The 16,326-nt window shown below is 43.5% G+C and overlaps 1 protein-coding gene across 2 annotated transcripts in view; it reads left to right on the top strand.

Moving 5' to 3' along the window:
• Positions 1 to 628: 628 nt before the first annotated feature.
• The window catches only part of slc5a9 (solute carrier family 5 member 9), a 21,613-nt gene continuing 5,915 nt past the window's right edge, over positions 629 to 16,326 (top strand). The window contains exons 1-10 of one of the 2 annotated variants that reach the window (XM_069725871.1): positions 629 to 649; positions 7,205 to 7,323; positions 7,880 to 7,951; positions 10,168 to 10,272; positions 11,406 to 11,570; positions 11,653 to 11,758; positions 12,189 to 12,269; positions 12,441 to 12,646; positions 14,524 to 14,659; positions 15,288 to 15,395. In XM_069725871.1, the coding sequence (XP_069581972.1) occupies positions 7,306 to 7,323; positions 7,880 to 7,951; positions 10,168 to 10,272; positions 11,406 to 11,570; positions 11,653 to 11,758; positions 12,189 to 12,269; positions 12,441 to 12,646; positions 14,524 to 14,659; positions 15,288 to 15,395 (997 nt within the window). In that variant the 5' untranslated portion in view covers positions 629 to 649; positions 7,205 to 7,305. Of the gene's footprint in view, positions 650 to 7,204; positions 7,324 to 7,879; positions 7,952 to 10,167; positions 10,273 to 11,405; positions 11,571 to 11,652; positions 11,759 to 12,188; positions 12,270 to 12,440; positions 12,647 to 14,523; positions 14,660 to 15,287; positions 15,396 to 16,326 lie in introns of those variants that run through there. The other variant, XM_069725870.1, reaches the window with a different exon arrangement.

The following is a 16,326-nucleotide window of genomic DNA, read 5'->3' as shown; positions in this document are numbered from 1 at the left end:
ATTAGATGTGTGAATGTCCATAAAAAAGTTCAAAGATAGAGAGCAAGTAGTTACAGAGAAAATGGTATCAAATAAGGAAGTGCATTATCACAAGACTTGTTGCTGCAACTAAACTATCTGTATCCGTACTCGGAGGGGGCGGGGCTTAATCTGGAAGTGGGCAGGAAGTAACCAGAAATTGTTTATTTAAGGCTGAAATTGATCGAATTGCTTGCAATGGTAGTTTTGTATCTTTTATTTGTCTTTATATGAGGGATTACATTATTATGCAGCTCGATATGACATTTAAGCACTTTGAATAATATGCCAAACTATGAACATTGTTTTGTATTCCCGTTTTCATTGACCAGTGTGGCATTACCAAATTATACATGGAATCAAAGTGGACACGGTATCAAACTGTTTATCCCTCGCCAGTCTTTCCTGAGAGATAATAGCTAACCAGTAAAGGTTGACTGTTTTAATAACCAGATCAATCATTGACTTGTTGAGTTCACAGATAAACATGCCTATGTCAGTTTTATCAGCAGGACACACTAACCCAGTCAGAAGAACTCATACGTAGACAAATTCGCCAGAGGACTGGGAATATATGAAGTCAACACCATCCAGAAGATTGGAATCAACATGTCTGCCAGTCCCACAACAGGTCGGAACCTTTTTACACTTTTTATTCTTGTTGGCTTTTTCAGGTTATTTTTACTTCCCACCTTTTCTCTGCTTCACACAAACAACTCTCTCCACATGCAGCTGCCTTAATGGAGGTTACCACGAGGGAAAGATGTGCCGCTGTCCCCGTGACCCGTTTTAAGAGTCCTTACTGTAAAGTGTGAGGCAGCCTGGTTGGGTTCAGAATGTTTGAATGAAGTTTTGTTTTCATGGCATCACCAGCTAGGTTTTATAAACTGCTTCTCAGAGCGTTAAAGGCAGCAGAACCACACCAGACATACATGTTTTTGCACAAGTTTAAAAAAAAAAAAAAAGGTTTATTCATCAACTCTGAAAGGAATTGAAAACTCATTCTGTCTAACTGGACTTTTCACCACGGCAGTTTTATTCCGTCTTACCGTAAGCCGCTGTGTTGGCCACGGTCTGTGATAAGGAAAAAGCAGACGATAAATGCAGCACACCCAAAGGAGACAAGACGAGATCAAATCCGGAGCTGCGTCTGAGAATCCCTTTCCTTCTATAGAAACCATCATGGATGAATTTGTTGGTAAACTTCCAAGAAAAAAGAAGAAACTTGTATTTCTCTGAAATAATTTGAAACTGACGTAATCAGTTTCCATCATTCACATTCAATAAAAATCAGACTTTGCTTTAGATTTTTTTGATTCAACACAATATTTTTGATGATAGTTGATAGTCTTGAGATTTCTACATGAGAAAATTGCTTTGAAACTGATCTGTTAAAGTTTACAATAAATTCATCAACAACTGCAGTCCTGTATGAGAACAATTGGTTTCGTGTCCATTAATCTTATTATCACCATTTTTCTGGAATATAGTTGTTTGTCGAATGATTTAGAGATCACGTTTCCATTTAGCTTTTTGTGGTATTTTTTATGAAAGTCTCATACTGTATGCACTGTAAGATCTGCCTGTTGGCTTTTCACGTTTTTTTATACTATAATTTTGTGAATTTCAAGCTGTTCTCAGAGTAACTTTAGTGAAAAGCTTCTTTTTATCCATCCCATGTCTATATATTACTTTATTCTTCTATGTGCATTTTAATTTCATTACTCATTTGCTTTTTAAATATAAAGCTCATTCAGAAGGTTCAAATTAAATCTCCATATTGTATTTCTTTGGCAGTTCTCTGAGTTGATGGTAATGTATTTGGGGGGCATGGTCACTTAAATCTACTGTACCAATAAGTCCCTGATCCTGGACCTATATTAATTAAAAACGGTGACCTAAAGGTTTCTGGTGCATACCACCGTGCATTAGGGGATATTTTTTCTCTGTATATCTATTAAGCTTAAGTTTTTCATTAATTCATTGAACTTGTTAATTGCTTTAGTGGTGTGTGCATGATTTGATAAACCTAGTTTTGGTTGTAGATGTATGTTCAACTCTCCTCCACATATTAAGACGCCTTCAGAATGACTTATTATTATGTAAAACATCTTAAAGAGAAGTCACTTCCCACGTGAGCTTAAACGTGTTTCTTGTAAATACACAAGGTGTGCCTTCTCCTTTTTCCTTTAGGAAAGTATCTCACTTTTGTTTTAATGGATTAAGTGTACCATTGACGTTGAAGGAAACTATCCTGATCTTTTCAATTTCCAACTGTGCTTTCGCACTCTGTTGTGCATGTAGATCAATGTTGGTGGCTTCCTCTCGGTTGGTGTGAGGTTTGTCGGGGCAGTCTGAGGCTGAGAAAGTACAATACAATCAACAGCTAAACTTCAGAATATGATCGCACAGGACTTGCAGCAAGTGGCACAAATGTTCACCATTCAATGACTGAGTTTTGTTCTGCCTATGAAAGATTTGGAGTCAGATTGTATCAAACCTCTCTGTCTGTTTGAAGTTGGACTGTGTTTGGTAAAGCAGAGCTCTTGCAATCATCAGTTTTTCTCGCCTAACTTCCCTCTATGTATTGCTGACCTCATTCACAACAGAGTTCAAAACACTTCTTTTTCCAGCCACTTGTACACATCAGTCCAACCAATCAACTGGCTCACCCAGAATTGTACAATAACCAGCAGTCATCAACTCGAAACTGAATTGCCTCTAAGATGGCGCCGCGCTAGCGGCAGCCTGTTGCAGCAGCTCCTCCCCGAGTGTGTTGTTAGTAGTATTTTTTTAAGCCTTTCTCCTCTTCGGAGTTGTTTTGTTTTTTCTTTCTCTCGTGTGTTAAGTTAACGGTCAGACAATGGACCGTAATTTTTCCACGTTTCTGGCTGGGGGCATTGTTATTGTTTACTCTTGTGATCAGCTGATCACGCTGAGTAGCCCTCGACTGCTGCTGCCCGGAGCGAGGCCTGAGATCCCCGTTGAACTTCGGAGAAGACGGCGGGGTTGCAGAGCTGGAGCTAAGCTAAAGGCGGAAAGGAGGAGATATAAACCATCGGTACCGGAGATCTTAACGGGAACGTGAGGTCGTTGGCCAACAAGACGGACGAGCTCGGTGCTGGTAAAGACCCAGAGAGAGTACCGGGAGTGCAGCATCATGTGTTTCACCGAGACATGGCTGCACTCACATCTCCCGGACCACAGCGCGGCCGTACCCGGCTTCAGGACTGTTCGGGGGGACGGAGACGTTGTGCAGAGCGGCAAGAAGAAAGGTGGAGGGATTGAAGTCTATGTGAACGAGAGGTGGTGTAATCTCGACCACGTGTGTGTGAAGGAACGTTTCTGTAGCCCGGACATTGAACTGCTAGCCGTGGGGATGCGTCCTTATTATTTACCGAGGGAGTTCACGTCCGCCATTGTTATCGCTGTGTACGTTCCTCCATCAGCTGACGTAGAGGCAGCAGTGGACACCATCCACTCCACTGTGTCTAAACTGCAGACTCAGCATCCCGGTGCATTTTTGTTAATTACTGGAGACTTTAACCAGTCTGGATAAAGTTCTGCCAACTGTTCACCAGTATGTTAACTGCCCCACAAGGAACAATAAAACTCTGGACTTACTGTATGCTAATGCCATGGATGCATACAGTACTACTGCCCTTCCCCCCCTTGGTAGATCAGACCACAACCTGGTCCTGCTGACTCCCAGGTATGTTCCTCTGGTGCAGAGGCAGCCTGTGTCCACCAGGACTGTGAGGAGGTGGACACAGGAGGCTAAAGACGCCCTGCAGGACTGCTTTGAGTCCACGGACTGGAATGTGCTGTTTGGACCACATGGGGAGGACATCAACAGCAGGACGGACTGTATCACAGAATACATCAAATTCTGTGAACACTCCACCGTACCATCCCGGACTGTAAAATGCTTCCCCAACAATAAACCATGGATCACCAGTGACCTGAAAGTTCTTCTTAATAAGAAGAAAGCAGCCTTCAGGTCTGGGGACAGGGAGGAGCTCAGGAGAGTGCAGCGCCACCTGAAGGAGAAGATGAGGGAGTGCAAGGACTCCTACAGGAGGAATCTGGAGGCAAAACTCCAGCAGAACAATGTGAGGGAGGTGTGGACCGGTATGAAGGAGATTACTGGGTTCAAGGGGAGAGAGAGACAACCAGGGGGAACCTGGAGAGGAACAATCAGGGGGAACCTGGAGAGGAACAATCAGGGGGAACCTGGAGAGGAACAATCAGGGGGAACCTGGAGAGGAACAATCAGGGGGAACCTGGAGAGGAACAACCAGGGGGAACCTGGAGAGGAACAATCAGGGGGAACCTGGAGAAGAACAATCAGAGGGAACCTGGAGAGGAACAGCCAGGGGGAACCTGGAGAGGTCAAATGAACTAAACTGTTTCTTCAACAGGTTTAGTTCACCACCCTCATCTGTCTCCTCCACACCTCACACCTCCAAAACACCTCTGCTGCCTCCCCCTCTCCCCTCTGCGCCCCCTGGTGAACTGCATAGAGCCATCAATCTCAAAGGGCTCTTCCTCCATCGACACCTCGACCCCCCCCCCCCTCACCCCCCTCTCTGTGACGACTGGCCAGGTTAGGAGACAGCTGGAGAGAATCCACCAGCGCAAGGCTGCAGGACCTGACGGCATCAGCCGCGGGGCCCTGAAGACCTGACAGCATCAGCCCCGTGGTCCTGAAGACCTGACGGCATCGGCCCCAGGGTCCTGAAGACCTGACGGCATCAGCCCCGTGGTCCTGAAGACCTGCGCCGTCCAGCTGGCTGAGGTCCTACAACACCTCTTCAACCTGAGCCTGAAGCAGGAGGAGGTCCCGGTGCTGTGGAAGACGTCCTGCCTGGTTCCTGTCCCCAAGAAGATGACTCCATCTGGCCTCAACGACTACCGACCGGTTGCCCTCACATCTCATGTGATGAAGGTGCTGGAGAGGCTGGTCTTGGCCCACCTCAGACCGCTGGTGAAATCTTCACTGGACTCTCTACAATTTGCGTACCAGCCTCGTGTGGGAGTGGACGATGCCATCATCTACCTGCTGCAACGAGCTCAGTCTCACCTGGATGGAACCGGTGACTCTGTGAGAATCACTTTCTTTAATTTCTCCAGTGCATTTAACACCATCCAACCACTGCTGCTGGGTGAGAAGCTGCGGGTGGTGGGGGGATGGAGGGGGTGGACACGCCCACCGTCTCCTGGATCAATGACTACCTGACAGGCAGACCACAGTTTGTCCGTCTGGGCAGTGTGCTGTCTGATACGGTGGTCAGTGGTACTGGAGCTCCTCAGGGAACTGTTCTGTCTCCTTCCTGTTCACCTTCTACACCATTGACTTCCAGAACAACTCAGAGTCAAGACATCTGCAGAAGTTCTCTGATGACTCTGCAGTGGTAGGATGTATAAGGGATGGACAGGAGGAGGAGTCAGTGGACGGTGTATAAGGGATGGACAGGAGGATGAGTACAGGGCAGTAGTGGAGGACTTTGTGGAGTGGGCGGGAAGGAATCACCTCCTCCTGAACGTGGCCAAGACCAGAGAGATGGTGGTCGACTTCAGGAGGAAGACGACGGCTCCACAACCGCTGAGAGTTCTGGGAGATGAGGTGGACATGGTGGAGGAGTACAAGTACCTGGTGTCTCCATGACAACAGACTGAAATGGAAGACCAACATCAACGCTGTCTACAAGAAGGTGATGAGTCGACTCTTTTTCTTGAGGAAACTTCGATCCTTCAATGTGTGCAGCGAGATGTTGGAGATGTTCTACCAGTCTGTTGTGGCCAGTGCATTGTACTTCGCTGGGGTCTGCTGGGGGAGCAGCATTGGAGCCGGTGACACCAACAGACTTAACAAGCTGGTTAAGAAGGCCGGCTCCATCATCGGCTACAAACTGGACAGTCTGGAAAAGGTGGTGGAGAGGAGGACGCTGAACAAACTATTATCCATCTTGGATAATCCTGTCCACCCTCTCCACCACCTGCTGCAGGGACACTTTCTCTAAAAGATTCCTCCAGCTTCGCTGTCACAAGGACAGATACAGGAGATCATTCCAGATACAGGAGATCATTCCTGATACAGGAGATCATTCCTGATACAGGAGATCATTCCAGATACAGGAGATCATTCCAGATACAGGAGATCATTCCAGATACAGATCATTCCAGATACAGGAGATCATTCCTGATACAGGAGATGGTTCCTGATACAGGAGATCATTCCTGATACAGGAGATCATTCCAGATACAGGAGATCATTCCTGATACAGGAGATCATTCCTGATGCAGGAGATCATTCCTGATACAGGAGATCATTCCAGATACAGGAGATCATTCCAGATACAGGAGATCATTCCTGATACAGGAGATCATTCCAGATACAGGAGATCATTCCTGATACAGGAGATCATTCCAGATACAGGAGATCATTCCAGATACAGGAGATCATTCCAGATACAGGAGATCATTCCTGATACAGGAGATCATTCCTGATACACGAGATCATTCCTGCCCACTGCAATAAGACTGTACAATAACTCACCTCTGGCAAAATCCATCACAGTACAATAACACTGTTGACTGTGTTTCTTGGTTTGTTGTATATAATATATATAGATATATAATGTACTGTATATACTGTGCATTTTATATTTTTTTACTGCTATTTACTGCTATTTTATTGCTTTTCTATTATTCTATTCTATTCTATTATTTTTAGTCTATTATTTATATTAGTATCTTATTGCTTCTGTATGCTGCTGTAGCGAAAAAATTTCCCCTCAGGATTAATAAAGTAAATACCTACCTACCTACCTTAAGTATCAACATTGTTCCCATCATACTCTCCTATATTGATTATCTTTTTAAAGGATAATTTGTTTATTGTAATCTGCTAAATGACAAATTTCCCTGGAGATTTCTACTTAAAGCTTAATTTTAGTCAGATTGAAAAAAAATTATGTTTAAAATTATTTGTGTTAAAATCTAGTTTTAGAGCTTTTTGCTCTGATATATGGGAAACACACCAGGTTGAAATAAACTGGGATTGTTCTACACTACGGATAATTCTGACAAGTTTAAAGGATCCAAAGCGTTCGCATTGTGTCTGTTTCGGTGTGTTTCTTAAAGACAACGACATGCTGCCATAATAAAGTTCTATTTTGTATAGGCAGCAGCTCCACTGGGTTCTCCACTGCAGAACCTCCTGCCGGTGGTCTCAGGGTACATGCTGCTGACATCGCTGTGGTGGTCGTCTACTTTATTATTGTCATGGTCGTTGGAATCTGGGTAAGAAGTGGCTCAAATTATACATTTACACTGATGTCATCATTTTTAAACTTAAAAATACGTTCAACTATTTGGGATGAACAGGTGATGATGATTTTGAGAGCTAACACTTAAGTCAAATGAATTACTAGCTATTTTTTTTTATTTTGCAAATGTTAATTAAATAGAAAAGTTCCTAAGAAGTTTAGTATTGTATTAGGATAGTAGCACGAGGTTTTTCCTTATTAGAAATATGTACCATCTAATGTTGGTGTCATATATTCCTCCTTGATTCAAGCTGCCAATTGCAGTTGTTGTGAATACAGTGACGAGAAAAAGTAAGTGAGCCCCGTTGGAATTTCCGGCACGTATAACTAAATTTGTCTTAAAACACAATCAGATCCTCATCTGAAGTGGGTGTAGAAAGATGGAGACCAGGCACAAACAGAGAATCTGGGGAAACAGGAAGCATCTGAACAAGAAAAAGAACCAAAAGGCCGTAACAGGACCACCATAAGTGAATGTGTGATGTTTCATGAGATGATTGTCCTGATCTTCATCTCTGTCTTTTCTGTAGTCATCAATGCGAGCCAGTCGAAGCACTGTGGGCGGCTACTTTTTGGCCGGCCGTTCAATGACCTGGTGGCCTGTGAGTAATTAATGTTTGCATCATGTTTATTTATATTTGGTACACTACATGCTAGACTGTATATTGTGTGTGCCAGATATCAAGACAAAGAGCACCTAACCTGCATTTGATGCATTGTTCCCCAATACTGCCTCACAGCTATGTCAGCAAAGGAGATTCCACAATTTGCTGCAGCCTACTGCTCCGCATCAGTCCAGTGCAAGTTTTGTAGTAATTATTACTATAAAGCTCTTATTTTCGCCAAACATCTACTGTTTCCTCTCTGAACTGCCCAACTACAAAAACCTATCAGGAAAAGTCAAATGAAATTATTTGATAAATCAGTTATACTCAAAGATGTCACAGATGCTATTCGTCCTCCTAAAAATATCAAATCACCTGCTGATGCACTACCCCGTTTCCCAAAAAGCGGGGAGGTGTAAAATGGTAGACCACCTATCTCCCATTTAAAAAATGTGGTTCATTATGAAATGAAAAATATGACAAAGGAGACCCTGAGCTGTTGAGCAGCTCAAATGATATCTTAGGCAATAATAGGACAACTTTTCACTTTCAAAACTCCAGAAACTGGTCTCCTCAATTCCCAGACATTTACAGAGTGTTGTAAAAAGAAGTGAAGCAACATGGTGGTAAACATGATCCTGTCCCAACTTTTTTGAGACGTGTTGCTGGCATCAAATTCAAAATAAGCACGTATTTTTTAATCAAACAACACAATTTTGCAACATTTGATATGTTGACTTTAGTCTGTTTGCAATAAAATAATGGTTTATGGGATTTGCAAATCATTGCATTCTGTCACAACTTTTTTGGAAACGAGGTTGTAATATGTAATTTAAAGAATTACTTAGTTGTTGTTTTTTTTGTAAAATGTATATATAAAAAATTAATACCTTCCACTGAAAAAGATGTTCCACTGATTGACAATTGGCATCCAATATTTTTCTTAAATAATGGTTCAAAATGTTATTTCTAAAAGGCTGATGTGTAAATTAGATTGTTATTTAAAATAACAGAGCTTCATTAAAAAATAAAATGAAGGATATTAGGGATTATTTGACATTTTGGACTACTCCAAAAATCATTCATATTAATTTCAGATTTAGATAAGGCCTTCAAACTGGTGGAAAAACAGTTTATTTTTCAAGTTCTCAATAATCTTGGATTTTGAAGCTGTTTCCTGCCGCTGTCAAAACCATGTACGCGAATAGTAACAGCTCTGTTCAGATAATGGAGGGTGTATAACCTCGATCAGAGGTTCATGAACCTTTCAGACCATTTATGTACCAAACCAAATCACAAGTACTTCTTTCCTCTGTGGTTGTCAACACTTTTTCCCCCATCAGTTAAGATTCACTGATTTAACCATGTAATACCCTAAAAAAGGCGACATAACAATAACATAATGCTGTTGTTTCCAAATCAAAGAATACCTATATTGATCAGAGCAAATGGAAAGATTTAAATTTTTAAACCTCATTTCTAACTCCACATAAATCTTCCAATGAAATGTAAACCAGTAAACATTTGCAATTTCACAGCCTTCCTCCAACCGTTTTCTATCACTGTAACTTTAAATCACCTGAACTACGTCTGGTCATCAAAATCATGAATAAGTTATTTCTCTCTCTCTCTCTTTCTCCTTCTATCTGTCTCCATGCACGGAGTACTGACCCCCACACCAAACCCTCCTCTTACAAAAGATACACCAGAACCAGCCCAAGAGCGCTTGTTAGAAACGTTAGCACCACGTGACACCGATTGAGACTCCAGAAAGACCAACTAGCTCTTTTTTTTTAATTTTCAATTCACTGGCTAGGACCCCGCCTCGGCTGGGGGCGAACCTTCATTGATTGGGGGAGATTAAGCCGGGGTGAGAGTTTTGCGGTTTGGGGGAAGGCTTAGTCGAGGATCCACTGCGGCTCCCGGGCCTTGCAGATCTCCGAGATCTCCACGTGGGACGAAAGGATAAAGGCTATGAAACATGATAACCATAAGTGGAACGGTTTAACAAGAGGGAGGGAGGGATGCAGAAAACGTGAACAGGCCGAGGTTTAGAGTGGGTGGACATTTACAGGAGTGTGGCCGGAAGTGGGGGAGTGGTTGAGGCGTGGTCCTGCTCCTGAAATTCTGCTAAAACTTTATCTCCAAATAAATATAGGAGGCTGTAATATAAACCTCCAATATAAGCTTTACTTGTTATTATTCACTCACAGATTGGAGCCTCGCTGATGTCCAGTAATGTTGGCAGCGGTTTGTTTATCGGTCTGGCGGGAACAGGAGCAGCCGCAGGCATCGCTGTCGGGGGGTTTGAATGGAACGTAAGTGCATTTATCACCTGTACAATGTGTTACCAGCGCTTCTAGCACCACTGGTACATGTGCAGTTTCAGCATGGACTTGAGTGGAGAACGCACGTCAAACTTTGTGTCTAACTCAGAGAATCTGCAAAGGAAACCCTCAAGATGCTTCAGAAATCCTTTGTTAATGAAGCAATCAGCTGGGTGAGGTGTTCTGAGGGAGGAGCAGAACGTCTCTGCCATGGACCAAAGAAGGTGTGACAGGAGCACAACAAAGAGGGGCTTCTTTAACGTTTGAAGTTGAGCGACAATAATTGACCCCCCAGGGTCAGATTGTCAACACCAAGTTCTGTTGTCATCTTGTGAAATGTCTGAGGGAAAACACTCAGCGCAAACAACCAGAACTTTGGTCCAACAACATGACAATGTTCCCGCTCACAGCACACTTAACATGTCCACATTTCTCACCTGAAACAACTCACCACCCCGACCTGTTGGATCGGGCTCCTGCACCTTCTTTCTGTTCTTAAAACATTTTACACACATTTTGATGCACGCTCTCGGTCCAAGTTTCAGGTCGCAAAGGTTCACGAAAACTCGTGAAGTACAGGTGCTGACGTTGATCAGAATACTTACTTACAAAGGTGCCAAGGTCCCAACTTTTTTGAGCCGTTTACTTTGGTCAAGATAATCAATGCACCTGGCACGTGTGGAGCATGCTTGGTGTGAAGGTGTTCCTTGGATTGGTCCCTCAAAACCAGAATTTGATCAAATTCAATATTAATTAGGCCACAAAAAAGTCATCTCAGGGCACTTAACATATTAAGGGACTTACAGCAGAACCTTACGTTGTTATTGGGAGGAAACCAACAATTTACCAATTCCCACATGACAACAGCTGAAAGGACCCCGTCATTATCTGGTGGGACTACAGTATTTGCCTCCTGCACTGCAACATGTCCAGTTGAATGCTGGTTTGCTCTTCTCCAGCGGCTGTGCAAAGTTGCAGGAAATTGTCAGGATCTGGAACCTGCTGTCGTACACGCCAATCCAGAGCACCCCAAACCAAATATTAACGCGCATATAAAAATAGTTTGGCAACAGATAATAACAATAATGTGTCGTTGTGACCTGAGTGTGTGTGTGTTTGTGTAGGCAGCGTGGGTTCTGGTGGCTCTGGGTTGGATCTTCATCCCCGTCTACGTCTCTGCCGGTGTGGTGACCATGCCTGAATATCTGGCCAAACGCTTCGGAGGCCGCAGGATACGCATATACATGTCTGTTTTTTCACTCATTCTCTACATCTTCACTAAAATATCAGTAAGGGAAATGCATAAATTGACATTTACACAAAATCATTCATCAGGTTTGACATGCAAATGAGTGTTTGTTTGTTTCCCAGACCGACATGTTTTCAGGAGCCTTATTCATCCAGGTGTCACTGGGCTGGAATCTCTATCTGTCTACAGGCATCCTGCTGCTGGTTACTGCTGCTTACACTATGGCAGGTATTCTCTCTCTCTCACACACACACACACACACACACACACACACACACACACACACACACACACACACACACACACACACACACACACACACACACACACACACACACACACACACATAGTGAAAGCACACCAGACAAATGCTGCCCTTCACCTGTAAAAAGTATTATAGCCTGGTATGACTCCATAGTACACACCTGGCCTGTACTGCCTCCATGTTGCTAAAATGGTCATAAAATGTTTTTGGAAATAAGTGAAATATTTGGTTTTGTTGACATTGAATCAATCATCTTTTGTCAAAATAATGATTTAAACAATGTTTTATTACCATCATAATTATATTCTCAATAAACTGATTGTTTATTGAATGTTGCTCATGTACCCCAACATTTGCTCATCACTTAGATTTGATGTTTGTGTGTGTTTACAGGTGGTTTGGCAGCAGTGATCTACACTGATGCATTTCAGACTTTGATCATGGTTGGGGGCTCCTTTGCACTAATGTTTATAGGTAGGGTAAACACACACACACACACAGAGTCAATAAAGCCTCAGATGATGCACCAATAAGTATTATTAAAGGACATCTCAAAGTCAAATATTTCATAGAAAATAAATGTTTATCATTCCTGTTTTATCAAATATTTGAGTACATATATGTGTGTGTTTGTGCATTTTCTAGCATTCTCAAAGGTTGGCTGGTATGAGGGCCTCGTGGATCGTTACATGTCAAGTGTTCCCTTGGTGACCGTTGCTAACACCACCTGCCACTTACCTCGTTATGACGCCTTCAACCTGTTCAGAGACCCTGTATCAGGGGATTTACCGTGGCCCGGTCTGGTGTTCGGGCTCACTGTACTCTCTACATGGGTCTGGTGCACAGATCAGGTGACCACCTACACGATTACATGTACAGTAGTCCACGCTCCATTAGTGTGAGGATGGCAAGAGGACTCAGACTCAGGTGTTGATAAAACCATCATTTAACTCGTATTTTGAGTCTTTGATGGTGATCAGTAGGGTTGTCTCAGAAACGGGCCTTAAGCTGAGACCTCAGCTGAACCAGATCTCGTCACCTTCACTTCCGCTTTCCTCATTTTGCCATCTGGACTGGGGAAGGTCTTTGACACCAACGCGATGGGCCATTTATTTTGTTTCACTCGGACTAGATCACCTACTTGGAGGTTGGGTTTGTCTTTCTGCCATTTGTTCCGTTTTTGAAGGGTATGAAGAAATGCTCTTCTGCACCCGCTCCAGAAACAGTCTGCGAGCTGCCAGTGTCGGTAGAAGAAGTCATCAATGAAAGGCCTTGGGCACCAATCTGGTTCAGGATCTGACCAGATTGGTGCCAAGGGCCTTTCATTGATGATTCCTGTTACTTCAACAATTAGGGAGGACAGTACTTCATGGGTGCGGTATGGGGCGCTGCTTTTGCATCGACCATGTTGTACCATGTTGCAGCCCGCTTCCAACTCCTTCAAGGCCGTTTTTCACTGGTGAGCAAAATGTTGCAATAATGGTTTAACTTGCACCAAAGCCCTCCAGGAAGAAAAGCGCTCGAAGCAGATCGGAGCCCAAATTGAACTGGGGGCAGGACAGTGTGGTGGCAAGACATTACATCGTTGTCAGGATGAATCAGTTCATGTAGCCCCCGACTGAGACAGGAATAAAGGTCTTGTGAGCCATTTTGTGCAGTCCAGTTGATTCTGGATTAACTCAGCAACTTTGACTGCCAACACTGCAGCATCAGATTAAAACCTTGGGATAGTGTGTTCAGCCACAGGTGCTAACCCTACGGCGCATCCTCCAGTGCCGTTGATCACCTTGAGGTTGGCAACAAAAACTGTCAAAAGGGTTGAGGTTGTGCAAGTCTGTTGAATCTCAAAACCTTTCAGTTCCTCCAAGGATTCTTTCCATAAAGTCCACTCTGCCTGCTTCTCTTCTGGAAGGGGTGAGTCCCAATCATGAGTTTCTGTTGAGGTAAGCTTGTGGAGAAATATCTTCTTTCAAAGATCAAACAAATGGTTCACTGTGGCTGGAACACAGTCACATAAAGTAGCTTTTGATTTGCACACTCAGAACCAACCAGCATCTTCAGGTATTCTGCTAGGATTCTTTTCCAACCGTATTGGAGTTCCCACATATGCTGAGCAGTTGTTTGCTGCCTTTCCTTAATTATGCAGTCCAACTCATCCTGAACTGCTTCTGCTGGGTCTGGGTTGGGTCATCAGATGCAGCACTCAATCGCTCTCTGTCTTGATATCCTGATGTAACCTGGAGGTAGGAGGGCATCTTTGCAGTAGGTTGACATGAAGGCCTGATGCAGTCGGTCTCTCCTCAAGTAGCAGATACATGTTTCATTTTTTCCACCACACGATATTGCTTGATTCAACTCGTCACCTTTTTTTGGTTTTCAATCGGGAAGTGCGAATAGAAAAGTTGTGCAAAGTTGTGGATAGTACGAAGTGCAATTCGAAAAGTTAAGAGACAAGAATCTAAAATCGTGTATGGTTTAAATCCGGCTTTTAACTCCTTCAAAGCACCTCCACATTGATAAAACAGCGATCCATCAGCTTGACCTTGATTTTCAGGAAGAAGGATAAGTCGAAGGGAGCCAAATCTGGCGCATAGGATGGGTACAACTGAATGTTGGTGATTTGATGTGCCTTCTTCGGTCTTGGACAGGACTAGTGTTTTGCAACAATTTAGAATGATGGATTTTGTGACGATCATAATTGTGCGTGGATGTTTCTCCATGTGTGCAGGTTATAGTCCAGAGGTCGCTGTCGGCCAAATCTTTGTCCCATGCCAAAGCAGGCAGTGTGTTGGGCGGCTACCTCAAACTGCTGCCCATGTTCTTCATTGTGATGCCAGGCATGATAAGCCGAGCACTGTTCCCAGGTCAGTCTGTTTACCTTTCTGTCAAATGTTCCTTGATATTGAATTACATGGATCATTTTGATTTCCCTCAAAAACAGACAAGACTTTAATTTACCCCCAAAAAATAATTTCCAAACAATGCTAATGATGACATTATTATTATTTGTATGATTATTGTTTCAAATTCATAGTTAACAGCTCTTGCCTCCTTTAACATACCCCTCTGGACACTCTTTAGGTACTGCTATTACTGCTATATAATGTAATACAATCCAAAAATCAAATATAGTCACCATTAGGAAGATATTCATGTTTTATTTTTGTTGACACTGTCAGGTAGGTGTTAACAGGTGTTGATGAATGTGTATCCAATATTATGCTGACCCCATAATTCTTGTTAACAGGGTGGGAAAAACATGAAATACCTTTGTTGAGCGTTGTTTTATTTTTGTACTGAAAAATCGAGTTTGTAATTGCAGAAATTAAAAAAAATCCCTGTAGAATTTGTAAAGTGAAGACATATTCTCGTCAGACTGTTTTTTTTTTTTTTTTTTTTTTTTTTTTTTTTTAATGGAACTGCGTCTTTGTCTCATTTCTTCTAACAGAGGTTTCACATCTTTTTTCACCCTTTCTCTTTGCAAATGTGTAGATGAGATTGGTTGTGTGGATCCAGCAGTCTGTCAGAGTGTGTGTGGTGCTTCAGTTGGTTGCTCCAATATTGCTTACCCTAAACTAGTGATTGAACTAATGCCTGTGGGTGAGTCAAACACACATACACCCCGCCACACGCACGCACGCACGCACGCACGCACGCACGCACACACACACACACACACACACACACACACACACACACATTTTAAATACTGTATTTGAATCTACTAGAAAACAGTCAGTTGTAACCTACTCAACATCAAATCTTAACTGACATTTGCCGCGAGGGACTCATCTCATGCTTCACTAGGGACTAGTGGGTCACTCGAGACAAGTGCTTCACTAGGCACAAGTGCTTCACTATGGACTAGTGCTTCACCACTGACTAGTGCTTCACCAGGGACTAGTGCTTCACTAGGGACTAGTGCTCTACTAGGGACAAATGCTTTGCTAGGGACTAGTGTTTCACCAGGGACGAGTGCTTCACCAGGGACTAGTGCTTCACCAGGGACTAGTGCTTCACTAAGGACTAGTGCTTCACCAGGGACTAGTGCTTCACCAGGGACTAGTGCTTCACCAGGGACTAGTGCTTCACTAAGGACTAGTGCTTCACTAGGGACTAGTGCTTCACCAGGGACTAGTGCTTCACTAGGGACTAGTGCTTCACTAAGGACTAGTGCTTCACTAGGGACTAGTGCTTCACCAGGGACTAGTGGTTCACTAAGGACTAGTGGTTCACTAGGGACTAGTGCTTCACCAGGGACTAGTGCTTCACTAGGGACTAGTGCTTCACCAGGGACTAGTGCTTCACTAGGGACTAGTGGTTCACCAGGGACTAGTGGTTCACTAGGGACTATTGCTTCACCAGGGACTAGTGCTTCACCAGGGACTAGTGCTTCACTAAGGACTAGTGCTTCACTAAGGACTAGTGCTTCACCAGGGACTAGTGCTTCACCAGGGACTAGTGCTTCACTAAGGACTAGTGCTTCACCAGGGACTAGTGCTTCACTAAGGACTAGTGGTTCACTAGGGAC

Source organism: Brachyistius frenatus, unplaced genomic scaffold (genome assembly GCF_029030835.1).
Source record: "Brachyistius frenatus isolate BFR_SWC_R1_liver_20210118 unplaced genomic scaffold, ASM2903083v1 Contig_455, whole genome shotgun sequence".
NCBI lineage: Eukaryota > Metazoa > Chordata > Actinopteri > Embiotocidae > Brachyistius > Brachyistius frenatus.
Note: the sequence above shows the minus strand (reverse complement) of the source record. Positions and strands in the feature narration are given on the sequence as shown.